The 27,094-nt window shown below is 37.5% G+C and overlaps 1 protein-coding gene across 2 annotated transcripts in view; it reads left to right on the forward strand.

Moving 5' to 3' along the window:
• The window catches only part of LOC139117570 (synaptic vesicle glycoprotein 2C-like), a 98,267-nt gene that overhangs the window by 36,089 nt on the left and 35,084 nt on the right, over window positions 1–27,094 (forward strand). Inside the window, exons 2-3 of one of the 2 annotated variants that reach the window (XM_070680798.1) lie at window positions 9,503–9,566; window positions 26,688–26,849. In XM_070680798.1, coding sequence (XP_070536899.1) covers window positions 9,506–9,566; window positions 26,688–26,849 — 223 coding nt within the window. In that variant the 5' untranslated portion in view covers window positions 9,503–9,505. The remainder of the gene's footprint in view (window positions 1–9,502; window positions 9,567–26,687; window positions 26,850–27,094) is intronic. The other variant, XM_070680797.1, reaches the window with a different exon arrangement.

Here is a 27,094-nt window from a genome sequence, read left to right on the forward strand (position 1 = left end):
GTCTAATTTCTGTACACGTGATGGGAAACCCTTGAACAACAGCGTAAAACAGCTATACTTGCATTGTCCGTTTGCCATACTCGGCAGCGTGGATGCCCGCGCCTCAATTCACTACGCACAATGCCAGTGCAATATCACAGCTGCGGGGCGGTCTCTACTCGGCTGAAGCTAGCAGCCAAAACCTAGCAGCCAAAACTATGGCGTGGAAGCTAGCAGCCAAAACTTGCAAGCCACTTTCCTCCTATATTTTGAAGTCAAGTGGACATCATTCTAACATACAAGGTTCTTTATACATGTATCAACACAAACACATCATTTACTAATTAATTTCTTTGCATAAATTATCTCCATTCTAATTAGCACCTGGTATCCCAGCTAGCCTATGGCTATAAAGCACAATGCATTGTCTGCTGGAAAGAAAGAAAGAGTGTGCACCCATTACACCTAGCATGTCTTACACATATACATCCATACTAACAAACTACACTTGTCTCATTTCTTAATTAATTTCTTTGCATAAATTATCTTCATTCTAATTAGCATCTATATGCTAGCCTATGGCTATAAAGCACACTGCATTGTCTGCTGGAATGAAAGAAAGAGTGTGCACCCATTACACCTAACATGTCTTACACATATACATCACTGCTCTCATTTCTTAATTAATTTCTTTGCATAAATTATCTCAGCTTTAGTTATCACCTATATGCTAGCCTATGGCCATAGAGCAGAATATAGTGTCTGCATGGTCTGCTTGAATAAAAGAAAGAGTGTGCATCCATTTCATCTAGCATGTCTGACACATATACACCCATACTAACAAACTACACTTGTCTCATTTCTTAATTAATTTCTTTGCATAAATTATCTCAGCTTTAATTATCACCTATATGCTAACCTATGGCCATAGAGCAGAATATAGTGTCTGCCTGAATAAAAGAAAGAGTGTGCATCCATTTCACCTAGCATGTCTTACTCATATACATCCATACTAACAAACTTCACTGCTCTCATTTCTTAATTAATTTCTTTGCATAAATTATCTCCAATTAATTAACATATATATGCCAACCTATGGCTATACAGCACAATGCATTGCCTACTGGAATGAAAGAAAGAGTGTGCACCCATTACACCTAGCATGTCTTACTCATATACATCCATACTAACAAACTACACTTGTCTCATTTCTTAATTAATTTCTTTGCATAAATTATCTCAGCTTTAATTATCACCTATATGCTAACCTATGGCCATAGAGCAGAATATAGTGTCTGCCTGAATGAAAGAAAGAGTGTGCACCCATTACACCTAGCATGTCTTACTCATATACATCCATACTAACAAACTTCACTGCTCTCATTTCTTAATTAATTTCTTTGCATAAATTATCTCAGCTTTAATTATGACCTATATGCTAACCTATGGCCATAGAGCAGAATATAGTGTCTGCCTGAATAAAAGAAAGAGTGTGCATCCATTTCACCTAGCATGTCTTACTCATATACATCCATACTAACAAACTTTACTGCTCTCATTTCTTAATTAATTTCTTTGCATAAATATTATATTACTCAATTAATTAACATATATATGCAAACCTATGGCTCAGCACAATGCATTGCCTACTGGAATAGAACAAAGAGTGTGCATCCATTTCACCTAGCATGTCTTACACATACACATCCATACTAACAAACTTCACTGCTCTCATTTCTTAATTAATTTCTTTGCATAAATTATCTCAGCTTTAATTGTCACCTATATGCTAACCTATGGCCATAGAGCAGAATACAGTGTCTGCCTGAATAAAAGAAAGAGTGTGCACCCATTACACCTAGCATGTCTTACACATATACATCCAGACTTACAAACTTTACTGCTGTCATTTCTTAATTAATTTCTTTGCATAAATTATCTCAGCTTTAATTATCACCTATATGCTAGCCTATGGCCATACACCTGAATGCATTGTCTCCAGGAGTCAAAGAAAGAGTGTGCACCCATTAAACCTAGCATGTCTTACTCATATACATCCATACTAACAAACTACACTGCTCTCATTTCTTAATTAATTTCTTTGCATAAATTATCTCAGCTTTAATTATCACCTATATGCTAACCTATGGCCATAGAGCAGAATATAGTGTCTGCTCTGCCTGAATAAAAGAAAGAGTGTGCACCCATTACACCTAGCATGTCTTACTCATATACATCCATACTAACAAACTTTACTGCTCTCATTTCTTAATTAATTTCTTTGCATAAATTATCTCAGCTTTAATTATCACCTATATGCTAGCCTATGGCCATACAGCAGAATATAGTGTCTGCCTGAATAAAAGAAAGAGTGTGCATCCATTTCACCTAGCATGTCTTACTCATATACATCCATACTAACAAACTTCACTGCTCTCATTGCTTAATTAATTTCTTTGCATAAATTATCTCCAATTAATTAACATATATATGCCAAACTATGGCTATACAGCACAATGCATTGCCTACTGGAATGAAAGAAAGAGTGTGCACCCATTACACCTAGCATGTCTTACTCATATACATCCATACTAACAAACTACACTTGTCTCATTTCTTAATTAATTTCTTTGCATAAATTATCTCAGCTTTAATTATCACCTATATGCTAACCTATGGCCATAGAGCAGAATATAGTGTCTGCCTGAATGAAAGAAAGAGTGTGCACCATCATACACCTAGCATGTCTTACTCATATACATCCATACTAACAAACTTCACTGCTCTCATTTCTTAATTAATTTCTTTGCATAAATTATCTCAGCTTTAATTATCACCTATATGCTAACCTATGGCCATAGAGCAGAATATAGTGTCTGTCTTTACTGAAAGAAAGAGTGTGCATCCATTTCACCTAGCATGTCTTACACATATACATCCATACTAACAAACTTTACTACTCTCATTTCTTAATTAATTTCTTTGCATAAATTATCTCTGCTTTAATTATCACCTATACCCAATGGCCACAAGAATAAGTGTCTGCATGAATGAAAGAAAGAGTGTGCATACATTTCACCTAGCATGTCTTACACATATACATCCATACTAACAAACTACACTTGTCTTATTTCTTAATTAATTTCTTTGCATAATTATCTCCAATTAATTAACATATACATGCTAACCTATGGCCATACAGCAGAATATAGTGTCTGTTTAAATAAAAGAAAGAGTGTGCATCCATTTCACCTAGCATGTCTTATTCATATATACATCTATACAAACAAACTTCATTGGTCTCATTTCTTAATTAATTTCTTTGCATAAATTATCTCTGCTTTAATTATCACCTATATACTAGCCTATGGCCATACAGCAGAATATAGTGTCTGTTTAAATAAAAGAAAGAGTGTGCATCCATTTCACCTATTATGTCTTACTCATATATACATCTATACAAACAAACTTCATTGGTCTCATTTCTTAATTAATTTCTTTGCATAAATTATCTCTGCTTTAATTATCACCTATATACTAGCCTAGTATGGCCATACAGCAGAATATAGTGTCTGTCTTTACTGAAAGAAAGAGTGTGCATGCATTTCACCTAGCATGTCTTACACATATACATCCATACTAACAAACTACACTTGTCTCATTTCTTAATTAATTTCTTTGCATAAATTATCTCCAATTAATTAACATATACATGCTAACCTATGGCCATACAGCAGAATATAGTGTCTGTTTAAATAAAAGAAAGAGTGTGCATCCATTTCACCTAGCATGTCTTATTCATATATACATCTATACAAACAAACTTCATTGGTCTCATTTCTTAATTAATTTCTTTGCATAAATTATCTCTGCTTTAATTATCACCTATATACTAGCCTTGTATGGCCATACAGCAGAATATAGTGTCTGTTTAAATAAAAGAAAGAGTGTGCATCCATTTCACCTATTATGTCTTACTCATATATACATCTATACAAACAAACTTCATTGGTCTCATTTTTTAATTAATTTCTTTGCATAAATTATCTCTGCTTTAATTATCACCTATATACTAGCCTTGTATGGCCATACAGCAGAATATAGTGTCTGTCTTTACTGAAAGAAAGAGTGTGCATGCATTTCACTTTGCATGTCTCACACATAAACATCAATACTAACATTTTACACTTATCTCATTTCTTAATTAGTTTGTTTGCATAAATTATCTCCATTCTATTAGACTCCTTATGCTAGCCTTATATATATGGCTATACAGCAAAGTGCAATGTCTGCTGGAATGAAAGAATGAGTGTGCACCCATCACACCTAGCATTTCTTACACATATACATCCATACTAACAAACTGCACTTGTCTCATTTCACAGTTAATATCTTTGCATAAATCATCTCCATTCTAATTAGCATCTATATGCTAGCCTATGGCTATAAAGCACAATGCATTGCCTGCTGTAATGAAACAAAGAGTGTGCACCCATTACACCTAGCATGTCTTACACATATACATCCATACTAACAAACTGCACTTGTCTCATTTCACAGTTAATATCTTTGCATAAATCATCTCCATTCTAATTAGCATCTATATGCTAGCCTATGGCTATAAAGCACAATGCATTGCCTGCTGTAATGAAACAAAGAGTGTGCACCCATTACACCTAGCATGTCTTACACATATCCATCCATACTAGCAAACTGCGCTTGTCCCACTTCTTAATTAATTTCTTTGCATAAATTATCTCTATGATAATGAGCATGTGCATACTGGCTAATTGCTGTAGAAGTGAATGCATGGTCTGCTGGAACAAAAGAAAGAGTGTGCATCCATTTCACCTGCCCTGTTTTCTGCACTTACATCAATACTTACAGACTTCATATACCTCAACTCTTTAATTATTTTTTTGCATAAATTATCTTTATTGTAATTAGCATCTGTATACTGGCTTGAAACAGAATGCACGGTCTGCTTGAATGAAAGAAAGAATGTGCATCCATTTTACCTACCCAGTCTTATACATACACATCTATACTAACAGACTACTCTTCTTTAATTTCTTAAATAATTTCTTTGCATAAATTATCTCTATTATAATTTGGACGTATATGCTAGTTTATGGCTGTAGAACAGAGTGCATAGTCTGCTGTGAAGTTTGTTAGTATAGATCAAAAGACACAGGACAGGCTAAGTGAAAAGGATGCACACTCTATCTTTCCAGCAGACACTGCATTCTGCTGTATAGCCATAGACTAGCGATTATGTGGTAATTAAAATGGAGATAATTTATGCAAAGAAATTTATTAAGAAATGCGAGAAGCCTTATTTGTTAGTATGGATATATATCTGTAAGACATTGGTAGGTAAAATGGATGCACTCTCTTTCTTTCTTCCCAGCAGACAATGCATTCTCTTGTATTCACAGGCCAGCATATAGGTGATAATTAAATTAGAGACAATTTATGCAAGGGAAATAATTAAGAAATGAGACAAGTCTTACTTCTTAATATGGATGTCTATGCGTAAGACAGACTAGGTGAAATAGATGCACACTCTTTCTTTCATTCCAGCAGACTATGCACTCTGCTGTATAGCCATAGGTTAGCATATACATGTTAATTAATTGGAGATAATTTATGCAAAGAAATTAATTAAGAAATGAGACAAGTGTGGTTTGTTAGTATGGATGTATATGAGTAAGACATGCTAGGTGAAATGGATGCACACTCTTTCTTTCATTCAGGCAGACACTATATTCTCCTGTATGGCCATAGGCCAGCATATAGCTGATAATTCAAACAGAGATAATTTACGCAAAGAAATTAATTAAGAAATGAGACAAGTGCAATTTGTTAGAATGGGTGTATATGTGTAAGACACGCTAGGTGAAATGGATGCACACTCTTATATTTATCCAAGCAGACACTATATTCTGTTGTATTGTCATACGTTAGCATATATGTTAATTCATTTGAGATAATTTATGCAAAGAAATTAATTAAGAAATGAGACAAGTGTAGTTTGTTAGAATGGGTGTATATGTGTAAGACATGCTAGATGAAATGGATGCATACTCTTTCTTTCATTCAGACAGACACTATATGTATATTCTGCTGTTTGGCCATACGTTAGCATATATAGGTTAAGAAATGGAGATAATTTATGCAAAGAAATTAATTAAGAAATGAGAGCAGTAAAGTTTGTTAGTATGGAAGTATATGTGTAAGACATGCTAGGTGTAATGGATGCACACTCTTTCTTTCATTCCAGTAGGCAATGCATTGTGCTGTATAGCCATAGGTTTGCATATATATGTTAATTAATTGGAGATAATTTATGCAAAGACATTAATTAAGAAATGAGAGCAGTGAACTTTGTTAGTATGGATGTATATGTGTAAGACATGCTAGGTGTAATGGATGCACACTCGTTCTTTCATTCCAGTAGGCAATGCATTGTGCTGTGTAGCCATAGGTTAGCATATATATGTTAATTAATTGGAGATAATTTATGCAAAGAAATTAATTAAGAAATGAGACAAGTGTGGTTTGTTAGTATGGATGTATATGAGTAAGACATGCTAGGTGAAATGGATGCACACTCTTTCTTTCATTCAGGCAGACACTATATTCTGCTCTATGGCCATAGGTTAGCATATAGGTGATAATTAAAGCTGAGATAATTTATGCAAAGAAATTAATAAGGAAATAAGAGCAGTGAAGTTTGTTAGTATGGATGTATATGAGTAAGACATGCTAGGTGTAATGGATGCACACTCTTTCTTCTATTCAGGCAGACACTATATTCTGCTCTATGGCCATAGGCTAGTATGTAGGTGATAATTAAAGCTGAGATAATTTATGCAAGGAAATTAATTAAGAAATAAGAGCTGTGAAGTTTGTTAGTATGGATGTATATGAGTAAGACATGCTAGGTGAAATGGATGCACACTCTTTCTTTCATTCAGGCAGACACTATATTCTGCTGTATGGCCATAGGTTAGCATATAGGTGATAATTAAAGCAGAGATAATTTATGCAAAGAAATTAATTAAGAAATGAGAGCAGTGAAGTTTGTTAGTATGGATGTATATGAGTAAGACATGCTAGGTGTAATGGGTGCACACTCTTTCTTTCATTCCAGCAGACAATGCATTGTGCATTATAGCCATAGGCTAGCATATAGATGCTAATTAGAATGGAGATAATTTATGCAAAGAAATTAATTAAGAAATGAGACAAGTGTAGTTTGTTAGTATGGATGTATATGTGTAAGACATGCTAGGTGTAATGGGTGCACACTCTTTCTTTCATTCCAGCAGACAATGCATTGTGCTTTATAGCCATAGGCTAGCATATAGATGCTAATTAGAATGGAGATAATTTATGCAAAGAAATTAATTAAGAAATGAGACAAGTGTAGTTTGTTAGTATGGATGTATATGTGTAAGACATGCTAGGTGTAATGGGTGCACACTCTTTCTTTCATTCCAGCAGACAATGCATTGTGCTTTATAGCCATAGGCTAGCTGGGATACAAGGTGCTGATTAGAATGGAGATAATTTATGCAAAGAAACTAATTAGTAAATGATGTGTTTGTGTTGATACATGTATAAAGAACCTTGTATGTTAGAATGATGTCCACTTGACTTCAAAATATAGGAGGAAAGTGGCTTGCAAGTTTTGGCTGCTAGCTTCCACACCATAGTTTTGGCTGCTAGGTTTTGGCTGCTAGCTTCAGCCGAGTGCGGTCTCTACATGGCGGTCTCTACACGGCGTCACTTAATCATGCCGGAAATATAGTCTGGTTCCCTGACCCATTTCCCCGGTAGAGGGCGTGGGGAAATATAGGGTCAGGTACCGGCTAATGTAAACATGGACGCTATTGGGTTAAAATAAAACAAGCTGTGATTGGATGAAAGTAACACTTGTAACTTTTTCTCATCTTTCTTGGGTTTCGCACTTTCAGGCTCACTTGACACCAACTTCTTGTTTGTACCACAAAGCCGTGGAGGTAGAAAGAAAGACTTTCTACCTCCATGATTTAGCCACTGTGATTTAGCACACCTCTTAATACTTTTAGAACGTCGACATGCCTTGCATTTTTCACGAAATTCGGACACCATTCTATCCATCGAAATCAATCGTCGTTCACAGTTCCAACAAAGTTTGCTTTCAATTAGCTGTGATATCGCAGCATTACTTGTGGCGTGTATCGAACGTGCTTGGGTCATTGGGGTCACGCCACAGTCGGCGATGACCTCAATGACCCTAGCGCGTTCGATACACGCCACAAGTACTGCTGCGATATCACAGCCAGCCTTCAATCACCTCTATTTCCCCGTACTTCTGGATTAATCATTTCAGTTTATGTTTCCCGTCTCGTGTGCCAATGTTTTTGGTTCGGATACAAGTGTTCGAACATAATTCTGATCCATTTCATTTGTTTAAAGCAATTAACGCTCCATCTGTTAAGAGTTTTTACCACTGACTATAACAATTTTCATTGCTATGTTGCTGTTTTCACAAGATACTGACTGTTTGATCTTGGAAAGGTGAGTTGCTTTTATATGCAGCCGACGAATGCCGGTGCCGTGACAGACAGTTCCCTAAGCTATGCTACGCTGTTGATCGGCAGCATATATGAAGTCTTCGTTCCAAGTTTACTTTTTATTTCAAGATGTGAGTCAAACAGAAATTTCACCATTGCTTGGCACATCGTGTACCTAGGCGAGGTGGATGTGCTCCAAAACAAAGATCAATGCAAGTTTTGGATTCAAAATTGGCTGTTTTCGGCGGAGAAACTGCCCGCCGTATTTCTGAGGAGCCACCAGCGGTTTTTTCTATATCAGTCTGCAGGGCTGTGGTGGGAGGCCGTTTAATGCCGGTAACACATAGCCCTGCCATGCAGAGCTAGGCATAGCATAGTGAACTGTCTGTCACCGCACCGGCATGCGTTGGCTGCACGTAAAAGCAACTCAACTTTCCAAGATCAAACGGTCAGTATCTTGTGAAACAGCGACATAGCAATGAAAATTGTTTTAGTCAGTGGTAAAAACTCTTAACAGATGAAGCGTTAATTGCTTTTAATCAAATGAAAATGCATATGGCCTTGGTTTTCAAGTTCAACGGCCTAGGTCCGATGTCTCCTGTCGTCTGATATACATTTCCGTGCGTTGCCGCCCCCGTATGTATCTATTGCGTTTTTACCGTACATGTAGGCATTTGTAATCTGTGTACTGTAATTCCCTGGACTGCCTTGCTTTTAGTTGTATTCTGTTGTTGTATCAGCCTTCACTATAGGTACATGCATGGTACGTGCTTGCAAATTAAAATCCCAAGCACTCTTTCATTCTGCACCAATCTTCCTCACACACTGTCTTTTCTTCCGCTGCTCTGGTCTCTGGAACTTCGCTTTTGCTTGCAAATGCTTTCTAGTTACAACTGAAGTTGGACTGCTGAAGATAGCAAGATGTGACTGCTCAGTTTTCATGTATGAATTTATTGCAGTTCATGGTGCCACCTGTAAACTTAATTGTTTATTCCCCTGATATGTATGTTCATGCAGCAGTGTGTAAGTAAATATTAAATGACTATGCATATTAAATGACTACAATTTGCAGTGACTGTTTTATGTGTGTGTCCAATGTATGTGTATGTATTTAAATATATGTTAATGTATGCAAATTAATTATGTAAATTTTATGCAAATTTCCGACATGCCTGTCCTTGATCCTAGGGAGAACACTAGCTGTTAAGTATACATTATGTAATTAGCTAAAATAAAAATATTAAATTTCTTTGATTGCTATCATTGTATCACGACTTTATATAGCAAGTGTAATTGCCTTTGGTCAAGTCCTTCAAGCTATGTCAAACTGTGAAAGGGCATTAGGTATGCATAAAATGCTTAATGACTTTCAAGAATGTTGTATCACAGTATCTTCAATATATGTAGCAAGTTTTGTCAACTTTGGTCAAGTCAATTCAGATATATATCCCTAATTAGGAAAGTTCATTAAATATGCAAATTAGGAATTCGCTGAAGTTAAAATGCTTAAAGGCACTGTTTGCGATCCCAGGGATTGCCTTTGTTCTGGTCTGTAAGAGGATTATGGAGGTATGATAGCCTATTGTTTTCCATTGAAATTGTAATCTGATGGGTAAATTTTCTGATGAGACAATCTGGTGCCAACACAGACCTTTAATGACTTTCAATAATGTTAAATCATCGTATCTTCAATATACATAACAAGTTTCGTCAATTTTAATCAAGTCAATTCAGATATATATCCGAATTAGGAAAGTTCATTAAATATGCAAATCAGCAATTATCTTTCATGTCACCCCTTAATACCTTTCAAGGCTGGTATATCTTGGTGTGATCATATACCCTCGAGAAAAAAGGGACAGGCAACTGCGATAGAGAACCAAGGGTCTATGGGATTAGCAGCGTGCAATCCTACTTGGAATAATTAAGAGGTGTTAATGGGTCGGGGACGGAATGAAGCTGGACCCGATCGACTGCACAACGTCCGGTTCACAGACTGTGCATGCGGGTATACGGTAATAATGTTTTCGGATTACAAGTTTTTTCGGATTACCCGCAAGTCCATTTTTAGAAAGAAAAGTGTTACAACTATTTTGAGAAGAATTCGTCAAAATGGTTTTAAAGTACTTTTTATCACAACTGGAAGTTGTGATATAGTGGTGGTTTCAACCGGTGTTTGATGTCGTCCATTTCCGTAAACGACAGAAAGTCAAAAACTGCTGAACAGACTGCGTTGATATTTGATACCGATACATAGACTGGTTCCAAGGTTCCAATTCCGAAAAATGGAGCCAAACGGAGCGGCGGTTAGATAGTTTTGGGAAATTTGTAACCCCCCTTTTTATCTAATTGATTTTAGGGGTCTTTCATATATGTAGTTTTGGAATGTACACCAATCCTGCATTGTGGACTGTTTTATGAGTTGTGGAACAGAAATGAGGTTTTGATGAATGTTAGAAATATGCAGGATGGCTGATTCGAAATATAAGAGTTTTCTATGGTCTTTTGGGCATCAAAAGCATTAAAAAAAACATATTTCATAGTTTAGATTCTCACTTTTGAGATGACCCTAGGCATTTGTTAAGTAAACATCCTTGAGTCAATATACAGACTTTGACATTCCAGAGATTAAGTATCCACAACCTCACATGTTACAGTCTTTCACTACAATGGTATGGCCCAAACCCATTGTTATCAATGGAGAGTGTGGACCTGTCTACAGGAAATTGGGGTGAACAGGTTACGTTAGTTATCAAGGTAGCACCAGCATAGAGTCCTGAGCATCTGTCCATGTGTTCTCACAGCAAATTACAGGGAAAAAAATTATTTGAGAAGTTTCTCTCCTTTAAATAGAAGTATATTACAATTAAACCTGTCATGGATGGATTGCTCTCAAATGATCTGAAACACAGTTATTGACCATTAGCAACAAATCTATAGCAAGATTTATGTAAAGTTCATGAACTTACACAAGGTATTAGACAAAAGGTGACCTTGACTTTGGTACTTTTCAACATTTATTTCATTCAGATTTCCCCAGCTTAGTGTATAATTTTGTAATCTTAATTACTGTCAACTTAGCTTTACTAACTTATTCATACCTCATTATTCTTACACTACTGTTATACCTTATAACCACAAAATTTCAAGAGATGCATATATGATTGTCACTTAACAAACAATTTACAAATATGTCTTCTGCTTTTTCTCCATATACATATACATGTCTCTTTTCTCATAAAAAATGAGCTTAAAATCGCAATGTGAAAAATAGTCTTTCAGCTATATGTTGCTCATTGACTTCATGGTCTGTCTAATTCACAGTGAGTGTGGTTGTTGATAAATGCTGATAATACTAGGCAGTCATTATGTCCAAGCGCCATTGGCGGTATTTTTTAACATAATGACCATAGGTCATTATCACAACTGGAAGTTGTGATATAGGGTTAGCTTCAACCGGTGGTGGACAGTGTCCATTTTCCGTAAACGACAAAAAGTCAAAAACCGCTGAACAGACTGCATTGATATTTGGTAGAGATATTCAGACTAATTCCAAGGTTCCGATTCCGAAAAATGGAGCCAAACGGAGCAGCGGTTAGATAGTTTTTGGAAATTTCTAACCCCCCTTTAACTAATTGATTTTAGGGGTCTTTCATATATGTAGTTTGGAATGTACACCAATCCTGCATTGTGGACTATTTAAAGGGAAACCTAAGTCCAGCGACATTGACCGTTCATCCCTTCCAAAATCACCCTTGAGTAAAATGCAGCTCAAATTTGCAGCATAATTGCACACGCTGACGACTACGGAGCGACAAAAGAGAAGTTCAAGTAGACGACATTTATGGAAATGAGCCCGGAATACCATGGGCGCGAAAGGGCTCATGGGAGGAGCGTGCGTGACGTCATCGGCGATACAGACGATTGTAGCTTGCAGCTGGAGGAGTACTGTGAACAGTTCAGCGCGTTCGTAAGACGACTCTGGAGAGTTCGGACAGCGATATTTCTGACATCGAGTATTACTTTTCCCTGACTGAAATCAAACCATACTAATTTGAACCTGTCAAAGATATGTAATAATTAGAAAGCATCTCAAAACATCATTCATATCTTGTTGCTTGCGTTTTATGTATGATTCAGCGGAGGGAGTCACTGTGCTTGTACAGATCTCGAACTGGATTGGAGAGACTGAGTGACCCTTCGATCCTTCAACGCTACGTTTCTAAAACAGAGTTTTCTGTATCAGTCGCTTAAAATTAATTTTTGTTTCGTGAATGATACGGAATGATTGACTGATTGTATGTGTTACCGTGTAAGTCGAGCTTGGCCAGATCTTTAAGGTTGCGAAATCTCCGATATGTCTCAGAAAATATTTATTCGCGATTTGACAAATCTATTATAGTGACAATAGTGTCGTCTGTTTTTCGAAGCTGGTGTCGAACTTAGGAAGTCGGACTTACTCAGATCTACAAAGTGATGAAATCGCCGATATAATGAATATTTGCCCGCTATTTAAAAAAATAGTATCGTCTTAAAGCTTGTTGTAAGGAATGTGTTTCATACAAGACCAGCCCAAACTCCCGATGATTTCCGATATGTCCTCTGTTCAAGTCCCGATCGCCAAGTAAAAATGTTTACATGTAAAGAATGTAATTTGTGCAAGGGCCTCCCGAGTCCCGATGATATCCGATCGGCCCTCTCGACGAAGTCCCGAGGGACATTTAATGAAAAAAATGCTTTACATGTAAAAAATGTATTTCGTGCATTAATAAATCTAATAATGTAAAACATACAGTATTCTTGACTTCCGGCCATGGATGCTATTTTTGAACTAAGAGTCGGACAGAGGTATTCGGGTGGTCAGATCTGTTAGGTGGTGAAATCTCTGATATACATCGGATATTTACCCACGATTTGACAAAGTATCGTCTAGTATCAGAGTTAAAGTCCTAAGTCGCCGATATAATCAGATAAATTTCCGTTATTTCGTAGACCCGGCATGCCAACACCACACAGTGCAAGTAAATCTAGGATCGTCTGGTATCGATATTAGCCTAGGAGTTCCGGCGCAATTGATATTTATCGGGTAAATATAATATCTGCGGTTTCTCACACCCGGCGTGCCGATACACAGTAGGCAAAAAGTCATTCCAATATCTTGTAATATCAATATCACAAGGTATAGTCCCGAAAGTGCCTATATTTATTGGTTATATATCGGAGATTTGGCAGACCCGGGATGTCAAGATAAGAGAAGCTTTGTGTAGTTTCGTCTTCGGATTTTAGATTCCCGAAATCGCCAACATTAATATTTATCTGGTTAAAACCGGCGATAGTAGGCTGACTCAACATGTCAAGATACGAACCGCATTGTGTAGTATCGTCTTGTATCGGTATCAGAGTCCCGAAATCCCTTATAAAACAATCATCCTGAAAGAATTAGAACATAACGTTGAATCTTTTACAGATTTTTAAACTCGTTTAGCCACTGTCTTCGAATAAGCTGTTCTGTGGGAAGACGGTAAAAGCTGACTCCATTTGTTCTTCCCTGAGTGATTTTTGCACTCAACTGAACACCACTGAACAACAGTTAACTATTTTTTATGCTATTGAGCATTAAAGAGTCGTAACGTGCAGAACTGCACTCCTGCAGTCATAGACTCCAATGCTTTGGTAGGCTGTCACACACGTTCGTGTATCGCCGATGACGTCACGCACGCTCCTCCCATGAGCCCTTTCGCGCCCATGGGATTCCGAGCTTATTTCCATAAATGTCGTCTACTTCAATGTCTCTTTTCGTCGCTCCGTAGTCGTCGGCGCGTGCAATTATGTTGCAAAGTTGAGCTGCATTTTATTCAAGGGTGATTTTGGAAGGGATAAACGGTCCATGTCGCTGGACTTAGGTTTCCCTTTAATGAGTTGTGGAACAGAAATGAGGTTTTGATGAATGTTACAAATATGCAGGATGGCTGATTCAAAGTATCAGAGATTTTCATGCGCTTTTGGTAATAAATTGATAAAAACAACATATTTAATGTTTTAGATTTCTCACATTTGTTATGACCCTTAACATTACAGACTTGATGACATAACTAGCTGCTGGACCTGTTTACTGGCGCATTGATTTAAAGACAAAGATTGTTTTATTTTGTGATAAGGACATGTGATTTCGTAAAACATACCGGTAGTCTATTAGCCTGGAAATGTGATTTTTGCGAATATTGCTTACCCCACTGACAAACAGTGTGGTTTGAAAATGGCTGGAATTCGCTACTTCAGGACTTTGTTTTGTGTGTGCATTTACTGACAAACTCCAAACCCGCAGCACCTACCCATTTAGTATTTCATGTACAGGTGTACCCAGAGATAGAGTAGTTTCACAATGTGCCAGTTGTGATCAAGTGCCATTGGCGCTATTTTTACATATTGGTAGGGAGATTTGATGCAACTAGAAGTCTGCAGGGAGTCAGTATGTTGCTGTAAAGTGACAAAGTTTTGAATAGAAATCCAAAACACATATCACTGCAGTTCCAGACTTAACAGCAGTTGACATCACAGAGTTGTTTACATTCCGCAATTGTCCGTGTATCTCCAAATTTTCCCTCGTTTTTGCAGTTTTTTCACCGTGGGAATATTTTCTGTGCGAGGAGTGCTCCATGATTCGGTAAAGTATGCATGTTAACTACTGAAATGTTGTTCTTTGAAAACTGTGAACGGCAAAATTTGCGAGGACAGTGTTTAGCTTTGTGTAAATGCATGTCTACCTTACCGCTTCTGACTCCACCAACCGTTGTAGAGTCTCGATTTATCGCAAAGTTTCACCTGACAGCAAAAGTCAGTGTTAAAAATGTATTTTCTAGTACTTTGCGGGTGTAGACATGTGTAGCATATCCGAACTTTGGTATTTCTTTAGGCTAAAACAGTACCAAAATGTTATAGGTCGTGTATTTTAGCTCCGATGGAGTAGTCATTTTTGTGTACCTTGATTTTCGTCAAATTTTGCGTGACAGAAGAAATTAAGGTGAGAGTTTCGTTTCGCAGGACTGGAGAAGTGTAGACCTGTCTAACTTGTAAATATTTGTTGTTATCAGATATTTTTATGGTAGGGAATGTAAACTTAAGATGTCGATACCTAGCAAGAGTTTTCTATAGCGTCTATGGCTACATATACGCTGTTTTTATCGTCAGGTGTTTCCCTGTTGGCTTCGGCTAGAATCCAAAATGTGATCTTCATCGTTACAAGAACATTCACCATGACTGGTATAAAAAAACCCTCAAAATTCTCTGTGTCATTACTCGGAACGTGCCATGCAAGAGCAAAGCGTACATATTCAGAACGTCAGTTTGATCGTTAATGAGATTCAGTGTTAAGTACGAAGTATTGTTGTCGGGCACTGCTTTGCAAATAAATTTAATATAATTCAAGATAGATCGCACAAAGAAACCACAGCAGTTGCCTGTCCCGTTTTTAGTCCCCGCGGACGAAGTCCGGCGGGGACTTATAGATTGGGTCCCGTCCGTCCGTCCGTCCGTCCGTCCGTCCGTCCGTCCGTCCGTCATCAACAGTTTCTCAGACACTGCTAAACTAATTTTGTTCAAACTTGGCACAAAGACATAGCACTATGACCTACAGATGCACGTCGATTTATTTTGTGATACGATCCAATATGGGTGCGAGGCGGCTATTTTATTGCGGATTTTTCATGTCTTTGGACCATAACTCAGACATCCTTGAGCACATTCTGCTCAAACTTGGCACAAAGGCATAACACTATGGCTTTCATATCCATGTCAAATTATTTCGCGATATGTTTCAATATGGGCACGTGGCGGCCATTTTGTTGAGATTTTTCATGTCTTTGGACCATAACTCAGACATCCTTGAACAGATTCTGTTCAAACTTGCCACAAAGGTATAACACTATGGCCTACATATGCATGTCAAATTATTTTGTGATACAATCCAATATGGCCACGAGGCGGCCATTTTGTTTGCGATTTTTCATGTCTTTGAACCATAACTCAAAGATCCTTGAACCGATTCTGTTCAAATTTAGCACAAAAGCAAAACATTATGCCCTTCATATGAACACCAATTTATTTCGTGATATGATCCAATATGGCTGACAGGCGGCCATTTTTTTGCGATTTTTTCATGTCTTTGAACCATAACTCAAACATCCTTGAACCGATTTGGTTCAAACTTGGCACAAAGGCAAAGCACTATGGCATACATATGCATGTATCAATTAAGCTTTCGATAGGATCCAATATGGCTGCAGAACTGCCATTTTGTTGGAATTTTGCATGTCTTTGAATCGTAATTCAAAGGTCATTACACCCATTTTGTCCAAACTTGGCACAAAGATCAAGCACTATGGCATACATATACATGTCAATTTACTTCGTGACATGTTCCAATATGGCTGCCAGATTGTCATTTTTTCCAATATTGCTGTCAGATGGTCATTTTTGAATTTTTTCATGTCTTTGAGGCTTAATCATATGCAAATATTCTTTAACCAATGTTGTGGACACTTGGTACAAAGATAAAGTACTTTGGCATACATATGCATGTCTACTAATTTTGTGCTATGATCCATATGGTCAATAGACAGCCATTTGATTTAAATTTTGGTGTGATTTTTTAGCTCACATTTGGTGTACCAATGTGAGGTTATCGTATAAGCTGAATCAGTCATTTGCATCTGATTTGCATGTCTGTATGTCTGTATATTTGTGGGTATGTGCGGATGTATGTCCGTCACACACAATGGCTCCCATAACGCCAAAGCTACCATTTCAGTATTTGGTGTACAGGTAGATGCAGGGGTTGAGATGTGAATTTGTTCAAATGAACACATCAGTGTCAAAAATGTGCAAATGAGGTAAGAAAAAGTGAAATCCTGCAAATGTGCAGAAGGCATGGCAGTGAAATCCTGCAAATGTGCAGAAGGCATGGCAGTGAGAAACAGGGAAACTCCACTGATCTTGACTCATTTCCTGTCATTGTTTATGAACTGTTACATATTAACAGACCAGCTGCAACCATAGACAGTAGATGGGGGAAGACCGTTTATACTAAACTAAGAGGGGCTTGTTTCTGCTATGCATGTTGCTAAAGTTGACGTCCAGTACCTAAAGTTAGACCTTAATTAGGGGCCCAAGCCGACCGGCTGGGCCCCTATTGGTATTGCTTGAGTTCTACCATTTCCATTTCCTCTTCTTCCTCTTCTTCTTCTGCCGTTTCTTTGTCGACCTAGACCTCTAAAACAGCTGAACGGAAACTTCTCAAACTTGCAGGGCTAAAGGGTGTTAGTTAGTACTCGTGCACCTGACCCTACAAATTTCGAGTGGTCATGTGACCTGGCGGCCATATTAGATTTTCCAAAAACCTAAAAATGGCTTCTCCAGAATACCCAGGGGTCTAGTCGATTTGAAATTTTTTGTATAGCAAGCATGGCCTAAGGTCTTAAGAATTTGCAAATAAAATCGCATGCGGTCACGTGACCTTGGCCGCCATATTGGATTTTTGAAAAATACCCATTTAATCTTTAAAAATCTTTTTCTCCAGAACCAAGGCACCGATTGAACTGAAATTTTACTCATGTCATTCTTAGAGTGATGTCTTTCAAGTTTGCGAAAGACATTTTGATCAGTCACGTGATTTGGCCGCCATATTGGATTTTCGAAAAATACCAATTTAATCTTTAAAAATCTTCTTCTCCAGGACAAACACACCGATTGAACTGAAATTTTACTCATATCATCCTTAGAGTGATCTCTTTCAAGTTTGCAAAATATATTTGGATCAGTCACGTGATTTGGCCGCCATATTGGATTTTTGAAAAATACCAATTTAATCTTCAAAAATCTTCTTCTCCAAAACTAAAACACCGATTGAGCTGAAATTTTACTCATGTCATCCTTATAGTGACTTCTTTCAAGTTTGCAAAAGACATCTGGATCGGTCACGTGATTTGGCCGCCATATTGGATTTTCGAAAAATACCAATTTAATCTTCAAAAATCTTCTTCTCCAAAACTAAAACACCGATTGAGCTGAAATTTTACTCATGTCATCCTTATAGTGACTTCTTTCAAGTTTGCAAAAGACATCTGGATCGGTCACGTGATTTGGCCGCCATATTGGATTTTCAAAAAATACCAATATAATCTTCAAAAATCTTCTTCTCCAAAACTAAACCACAGATTGAGCTGAATTTTACTCATGTCATCCTTAGAGTGATATCTATCATGCTTGCAAAAGACATTTGGATCTCTCAAGCGGTTTTGCCGCCAATTTGGATTTTGCATAAAACTTACGTTCACTAGTAAAACCAACAGTAACTATGAAATCATTTTCAATGTCCTTTTTGCTCACGTGTTCACACACGTGAGCATATGGTTTAGCCATGTCTGTGTGTGTGTGTGTGTGTGTGTCTGTGTGTGTGTGTGTCTGTGTGTCGTGTGTCTGTATCCCCATTATCTCAAAAACGGCTGAACATATTTCAGTCAAATTTTGTAGACATCTTCAGAATTCAAATGGCTAGAACTGAAAAGGTTTGGTGGGCGTGGCTTGCATATTAATGAAGTTATCACAGTTTTAATTTTTGTGATACATGGTAGTCTATGGGAAGCATGATGACCATGGTTTCTGGACATCTCGACCCCTAACCAACTCGACCCTAGACAACTCGACCCGCTACCAACCCAACCCTGGTTAGACCTTATAGCCTTGCTCCTTCATGCCAAATATCAAAGTCACAGGTCTTGCCAATTTTGAGAAGATGATTTTAAAGTATTGTTTTTCTGATTTTTCTATGACCTTTGACCTCCCCTATACCTATGCAGCTAAGCTATGGCAATGGCTTATTCTGGAGTATGTTAAAGTCCAAGACAGCCAGTGTCTATTGGACAATGGCCAGTAGGGGACCAAATTGCTCTCCACAATTTTGGGGATTCCACTTGACCTTTGACCTTGGCATCCTCCCGCAACTCATTTATTATGTGCATTTCTAATTCCGAGCCAGCCAATAGAGCTAGAGGTCTGATTTTTGGTATATAGGGATAACTTAGCAATACAAATTTTTTGACAAAATGTCATGTGACCCCGATGACCTTTGACCTCAAATATACATATATGGCCATAACTAAGTAACCACAAGTGCTACACCCTTCATATTTGGTATGATGGGAGACCTTATGACATCACATCCTGTACCTTATTAATTATGCACATATCTAATTCTGAGCCAGCCAATAGAGCTGGAGGTCTGATTTTTGGTATATAGGGATAACTTAGCAATACAATTTTTTTGACAAAATGTCATGTGACCTTGATGACCTTTGACCTCAAATATACATATATGGCCATAACTAAGTAACCACAAGTGCTACACCCTTCATATTTGGTATGATTGGAGACCTTATGACATCACATCCTGTACCTCATTAATTATGTGCATATCTAATTCTGAGCCAGCCAATAGAGCTAGAGGTCTGATTTTTGGTATATAGGGATAACTGAGCAATACAATTTTTTTGACAAAATGTCATGTGACCCCGATGACCTTTGACCTCAAATATACATATATGGCCATAACTAAGTAACCACAAGTGCTACATCCTTCATATTTAGTATGATGGGAGACCTTATGACATCACATCCTGTACCTCATTAATTATGCGCATTTCTAATTCTGAGCCAGCCAATAGAGCTAGAGGTCTGATTTTTGGTATATAGGGATAACTTAGCAATACAATTTTTTGACAAAATGTCATGTGACCCCGATGACCTTTGACCTCAAATATACATATATGGCCATAACTAAGTAACCCCAAGTGCTACACCCTTCATATTTGGTATGATGGGAGACCTTATGACATCACATCCTGTACCTAATTAATTATGCGCATATCTAATTCTGAGCCAGCCAATAGAGCTAGAGGTCTGATTTTTGGTATATAGGGATAACTTAGCAACACAATTTAACTTGATTTTAGTAATTGAAACTTGCTATATACATCAAAGATACTGTGATATAACATTATTGAAAGTCAAAAGACGTTTTTACTTCAGCCAATTCCTAATTTGCATATTAAATGAATTTTCATACTTAGGGATATTCATCTGAATTGACTTGATCAAAATTGATGTAACTTGCTATGTACATTTCAGACACTGTAATACAATATTATTGAAAGTCACTAAGCATTTTCTCTTCAGCCAATTCCTAATTTGCATGTTTAATGAACTTTCCTAATTAGAGATATCTGAATTGACTTGACCAAAGTTGACAAAACTTGCTACATATATTGCAGATACCATGATACAACATTATTGACAATCGTTAAGCATTTTTACTTACGTCAATTCCTAATTTACATATTTAATGAACTTTGCTTATTAGGGATATATACTGGGATTTACTTGATCAAAGTTGGCAAAAACATGACAACATGATAATTATACCTGGTTAAACAATATCGAAAGTCATTTCACATTTTCATGTCAGCTCATTTACAATTTGCATATCTAATGAGCTTTCACAGCTTGGCATATATGGTTGAAGGACTTGGCCAACGGTAATTACACTAGCTATATAAAATGGTGATACAATGACAGCAGTCAAAGAACTTTAATATTTTTTTTCAGCTAATTACATATTTGTATACTTCATGACCTTTGAGAATTAATCGATGGTGATTATTGTTCATTATGTTGATCATAATACTTTCAATGAAGTTGCAAACATGTGGCAAAGGTTCAAATTTACACATAACTGTATGAAACACGTGAGCATTTTCAGTTCATATCTTTTTAACAAGAAGCAAAAGACTTTACCAAGCTCAAATTTTGCACATATTATGATCAGTGGAAGAACTTCAAAACAATGTTAACTGCTTGGGCCCCGCCAACGCTGCTTGCAGCTTTAATTACTTTTGTCATTCTTGTTTTTCTGGTTTAAATATTTCTTGTTGTTTTTCTGGTTGTACTGTGCAGAAATCATTGCCATAACATCAACGTAGAATTTTCCTCCACTGAACAGATAGAAACAACATTTATTGTTGATCATTGGTAACCCATACTGGTATATACCAATTCTGATCAAATTTGAGCGACACCGTATAATTGCGGTATTTTTTATGTCTTTGAAACATAAACATAGGTCACTGTCCCTCGATGGACTGATTTTGTTCAAACGTGATACGAAGATAAAATACTATGGCTGCATTCTTGTGCACATTAATTTGTTTCATTATATGATCCGAAATGGCTGATTACAACAACATACCCGATCCCATACCATTTCGAAAATTCCACCAAACCATGTGTATAGTATGTGCCATCATGACACTGGAGGCAGTAAGGGCATCGTTATGTGTGATGTAATCAAAAGTTCCTTGAGTGGTCATTACCGGCAGAGATGAGTCATTTATTGAACGTTCCTCAGATTACTTTATTATGCAAGTCACAGGCCTGATGCACCCGTTGCATCAATGTCATTCCACAGCTACCTAGACCACAGGTACCTAGACACCAAAGATTATAACAAAATGGACAAGCGGGGACTGTGTCATCAACGATGACTTGTTCTCGAGGGTCTATGGTATGACCAACATTGGTTGCAAATCTCATCAAATTGTGTGCAGTCATTCTCAATGTATTTCCATTTTTTCTATTCAAAATCATTAATTATGCAAATGAGCAGAAAGTAAGCAAGCCACATCTTTAGACAGATTTTGTTCCACTCATAACTTGAGAACCCCTGAGTCCAATTGTATGAAATTTGGTATGTAGCATTGTTATGATAACATCTAGATCTGATTAGATTTTGTTGGGTGTGGCTTATTAATTAAATGCTCATTATGGCTCAAATTTGGATATACATGTACTGGTAAAAAACGTGCCAAGTATGAGTAATGAGAATGAGAATGAGTATGAGTATGAGAATTATCTGAACTTTGGATCTTCTACCGTCCTTGTTACTCCTATCACAGTCCCTGTGCTCCTAATATCTTTCCCAGTGCACGATTGTAATCTTGTACTTGAAAAAGAACTACGTCCAATTCATTAAGATTTACTGTGTACATCATCAGTGTTGTCCTTAGAAGCCGGGTGGCGGGTAAATAACCCGGCTGTTTTGCATTTTTTCCCGGCTACTTTTATCATAATTTAATTACGTTAAAAGTAGTCCTGTAATTTCGGGATTGCACTGCAAGCTGTCAGACGGCACACGTACGATTAGCAGTTTCGCGACCCCTTTCCCCCGGCGCATGGAACTGCACAAACATAAAACAGTTTCTGAATACCCGTTTGTGGCTTTTTGAGCCCGATCTTTTATTTGTTAAATAGTGTGATTGGCTGATGGACGCGCCTACGGTGTTGTCTTTGTTACGAGCAGTGTAATTGGTTCAATTAGTATGATGGTCATCTTAGGTCATTTTTAACGATGGCGTCAAAAAGAAATGTGGCGTCGGCCACTGGCACCTTGCCGATGGAATATTTTTTCCCGAAGAAAGCCCGTTCGAAAGGTATACTTGATTCCAACAATACATTTAGTTTATGTATGAAAAACTTCAATTTCGCTGAATTTGTGAGAGAAAAGCGCCGAAAAGAAGTAATTTTGATCGACGATTCGAAGTTCATGAGACTGCAGCTAGTTTTCCGCCGCCGCGCTGGCTGCCAACGTCACTACGAGTATGATCTTCTCAACAAATCAAGTTACCGATGCATTTTCTAGATTTAAAAACAATGAGCTAGAACTGATTTTTTAGAACAAACTGTTTATTTGAATGGGTATTTTTTTCATTGATTATTTTTACGTACTAGAATCCACGGTCACAGGCATGTGTGTTGCCGACCGTTGCCGACCGGCGCATCATCGATCATCGTCACGCCTCACGGCTTCACCGTGGTGCTGATCCCCTGTTGTTATACGTCGTGGATTCCGGCATGGGTTCAATTTCACTGCACCTCTCCATGTTCTCCATGTTGGGTTGCCCGATAGTGTCTTTCGATGGACCCTCTGAATCATTTTTTTTCACGGACTCGTGGAGCAAATTTGAAAGAAAATAGAGTTGTTTCCTTCCGACGCCATGCTGCATATCTGCTTTGATCAAAGTTGGGGACAGCGAGACGCGATGATCGCGCACGGTTTGCATTTAATTTGTTGCAACATTTCTGTCAATCACTCACTTTGTGTCATAAGTTTCAGAAACTATCGCTCGCCTGAAAATTAGCAACGTAGTAAGTTCATAGGCACAGCCGACATGATAACGTGCCTCTGAGCTACGATGCCAATTTTTCAGACTACACCCAGAGAATCCGAAACTTTCCACACAAAATGAGTGATTGACAGAAATGTTGCAACACATTTAATGTCAAGCGGGCACTCATCTCGTCTGGTTGTCGCCTAAGCTCAGTCGCGGAGAGTGCTTTCGCAAACATTTTACTATTATCGTTTGCGTATTATAACTCATAACAATGAAAGAGTGCGTAGAGACTCAATCCAATGCGTAATATTATTACGCATTGGATCGACTCTCTACGCATTTTTTCATTGTTATGAGTTTTCTATATGCGCATTTTTTTTTGCGTAAATGCGAACACTGTACAGTGAATTATCTTACCGATGTTTTTTTAACAAAAGCGAATGTGTTTTGATTAGAATACTGTCGGTATTTTGAATTTTCCATCCTGATTTTGGGAAATGAGCAATGAAATGAGCAGACTGCAGGTGATTTAAGATTAAATTTTAAATAACCATAAGTGTGTCATAAATAATACAAACAAAACAAAATCATGTTTGTTTGTTTTGTTGTATGTGAGCCACGTCTAAGACACACAACAAAAGTACTGTTTCAGTCTCAGCTAAATGTCACCTCAGATGCCACCAGAGAACACCATTTCCACTCCAAATTTCATTTTTCGCCTTGCGAGAGGGGGGACACCCCCCCTCGCGCTCCCCCCCCTTGTTCGCTACGCTCACTCGCCGCTCGGTCGCTTTGCTCCCTCGCAGTCCGCCCGTCTACTTTCTTGAATTACCCGGCTACTTTTAAATATAAGGACAACACTGCATCATGAAAACCACATCATTAATACTGATATGTGTGCTGATCATTTTTGGAATAAAATAAATGTATCAAGTGGTGTTTTGGAAATTCGTATGAACCGAGTCACATGTCTGACAGACTAAGTACGAACATGCTGCGGCTTCTGAGGGTGCTCAGTGTGTAAGCGTGTGGGAATTTTTTAAGCATTTTTTTCTCGTTTAATGTGGCAAATTATCAGCAAATACCTCAATACTTCATGGTAACCCTTTGTTCTCAATCGTTTCCTGGAGTTTCAAAGTCATACGAACGAAAATGAGTGAAAAATTTTGATGCAAAAATCGTGCATCGGCGAGAGTGGCCGCCATGTTTTCAACTCGCTATTTTTAGCCCACTGAGCCTGTGTATACACACTGCACAGCGTTCTATCGTATTGATCTTTTCCCGGTGCACGATTGTAATCTCGTACTTGAAAAAGAATTACGTCCAATTCATTAAGATTTACTGTGTACATCATGAAAACCACATCATGAATACTGATATGTGTGTGATCATTTTTGGAATAAAATAAATGTACCAAGTGGTGTTTTGGAAATTCGTATGATCCGAGTCACATGTCTGACAGACTAAGTGCGAACCATGCTACGGCTTCTGAAAGCGCTCAGTGTGTAAGCTTGTGGGAATTTTTGAAGCATTTTTTCTCGTGACGTTTAATTTGGCAAATTATCAGCAAATACCTCTATACTTCATGGTAACCCTTTCTTCTCCATCGTTTCCTGGAGTTTCAAAGTCATACGAATGAAAATGAGTGAAAAATTTTGAAGCAAAAATCGCGCATCAGCGACAGTGGCCGCCATGTTTTCAACTCTAGCCCACTGAGCCTGTGTATATCACCACAGCGTTCTATCGCATTTGAGCGTAAGCGTAAAGAGACTGAAAGTATTCATACATAAATAGCCCATGATTCAAGCTTTATTTTCGTGTTTTTCGTTTGAATTTTGGCCAAATAGTCGCTTTTTAGCGGGTTTTGAATTTTTTTAAAGCATTAAAAACATTAAAATGACTTTTAATTAACAAACGAAAGAAAAAAATAAGAAATTTAATTCTTTATCTACAAAACGCAAATATTTTGTACAAGCTGAATCATGCAGCTCAAAAGCGAACGATCAATGTTTTGGACGAGTGTGAGCGATTTTCGCAGGGATTCCCCAGACCTATCGTTCATAGCTGCGGCGCTCGAAAACACAATCAGTTTCTGTGGAACAGGATGAAATTATCTTTCAGGCGAGGCGTTTCTAGTCACTTTTGAGAAAAATAACCTATTTATCAGTTGTTGTTTTACCGTTTCATGACACATTTAATTCAATCACTTATTGACCTGAAAAACAACGATATTTAGTACTCTTTTTCAACAGACTTTAGTAAGTAGCTGCTGGTACGGCTGTCAAAATACTATCGTTTTCAAAGAACATTTTGAGTGAACTTTGTAAATTAACACTCTGAACCATAGTGTAATGTTTTGCTTGGAATTTTGTTGCTATTGAGTTTATTCGTAGTTTTTTATAATGATTGTTTAAGTTAATTATTTTTGTGTTCCTTTCCATCATCAAACATCGACAAGTATAAAACTAGCCCTATAATCACATGAAGAGCTTTGTTAACTGGTCAATTACTTTTGTTCGTTCTTGATATGTCATTAAAATATTTGTTCCCAAAGAATGACTGCATTCAGTGTTTCATTGCATTAAATTTTATTTTCCACTGCACTGTCTTCACACATACCCATTGGCCACGGTGTCCACCCAAGTCTCACTTTGATTGAGATATTGGACGCACAGACAGATGGACAGACACACAGACAGACACACAGACATCGCTTTGACATTAGCTCACATGTGTGAAAATGTGAGCTAAAAATAAAAGTTAGCTGTAGCAATCAGATGGGCAAATACTCTGACAGATAGGAACTGCTGCCATGTTGTCCTATTTTCCTGAGGAAACAAGATCTATGCTTTCTGAACCTATTTACATCTGTTAAAGAATGAATGTAGAATGCATTCACAGCATGCTATACTTTACATTTATACAGGTTTTGGTCTATTTCATTATTTACTTCTGTGTGCCTGTGGTTGGGCTGATGCCAGTGATGCTGTGGAAATACTTTCGGTTTCATTTTTGATGCCCCATGCCAAAGAGGATATGAATCTGCACAGTTTTGAACTTGGGTTACTTGGTGCAAGCATATTTCTGGGTAAGTTTATGAACCAATCCTATCAATTATGAATTTGAAAATTCAAATAAAATTTTCCTGAAAAGGAGAAACTTCAAAATTAGAGGATCATGGATGGAGTGTGTAGCCATTGTCATTCACATTCACACCAGGCTGTGTGTATTTACATAACTATTGTTTATGTTATGCAAATATGCCAAGCCTGGTGTGGGCGTGAGTGCACATACCCATCAGAAGATGGTCTCTGCCATATATCGCATGATGAA

The sequence above is a fragment of the Ptychodera flava genome, chromosome 18 (assembly GCF_041260155.1).
Source record: "Ptychodera flava strain L36383 chromosome 18, AS_Pfla_20210202, whole genome shotgun sequence".
NCBI classification, from domain to species: Eukaryota; Metazoa; Hemichordata; class Enteropneusta; family Ptychoderidae; genus Ptychodera; species Ptychodera flava.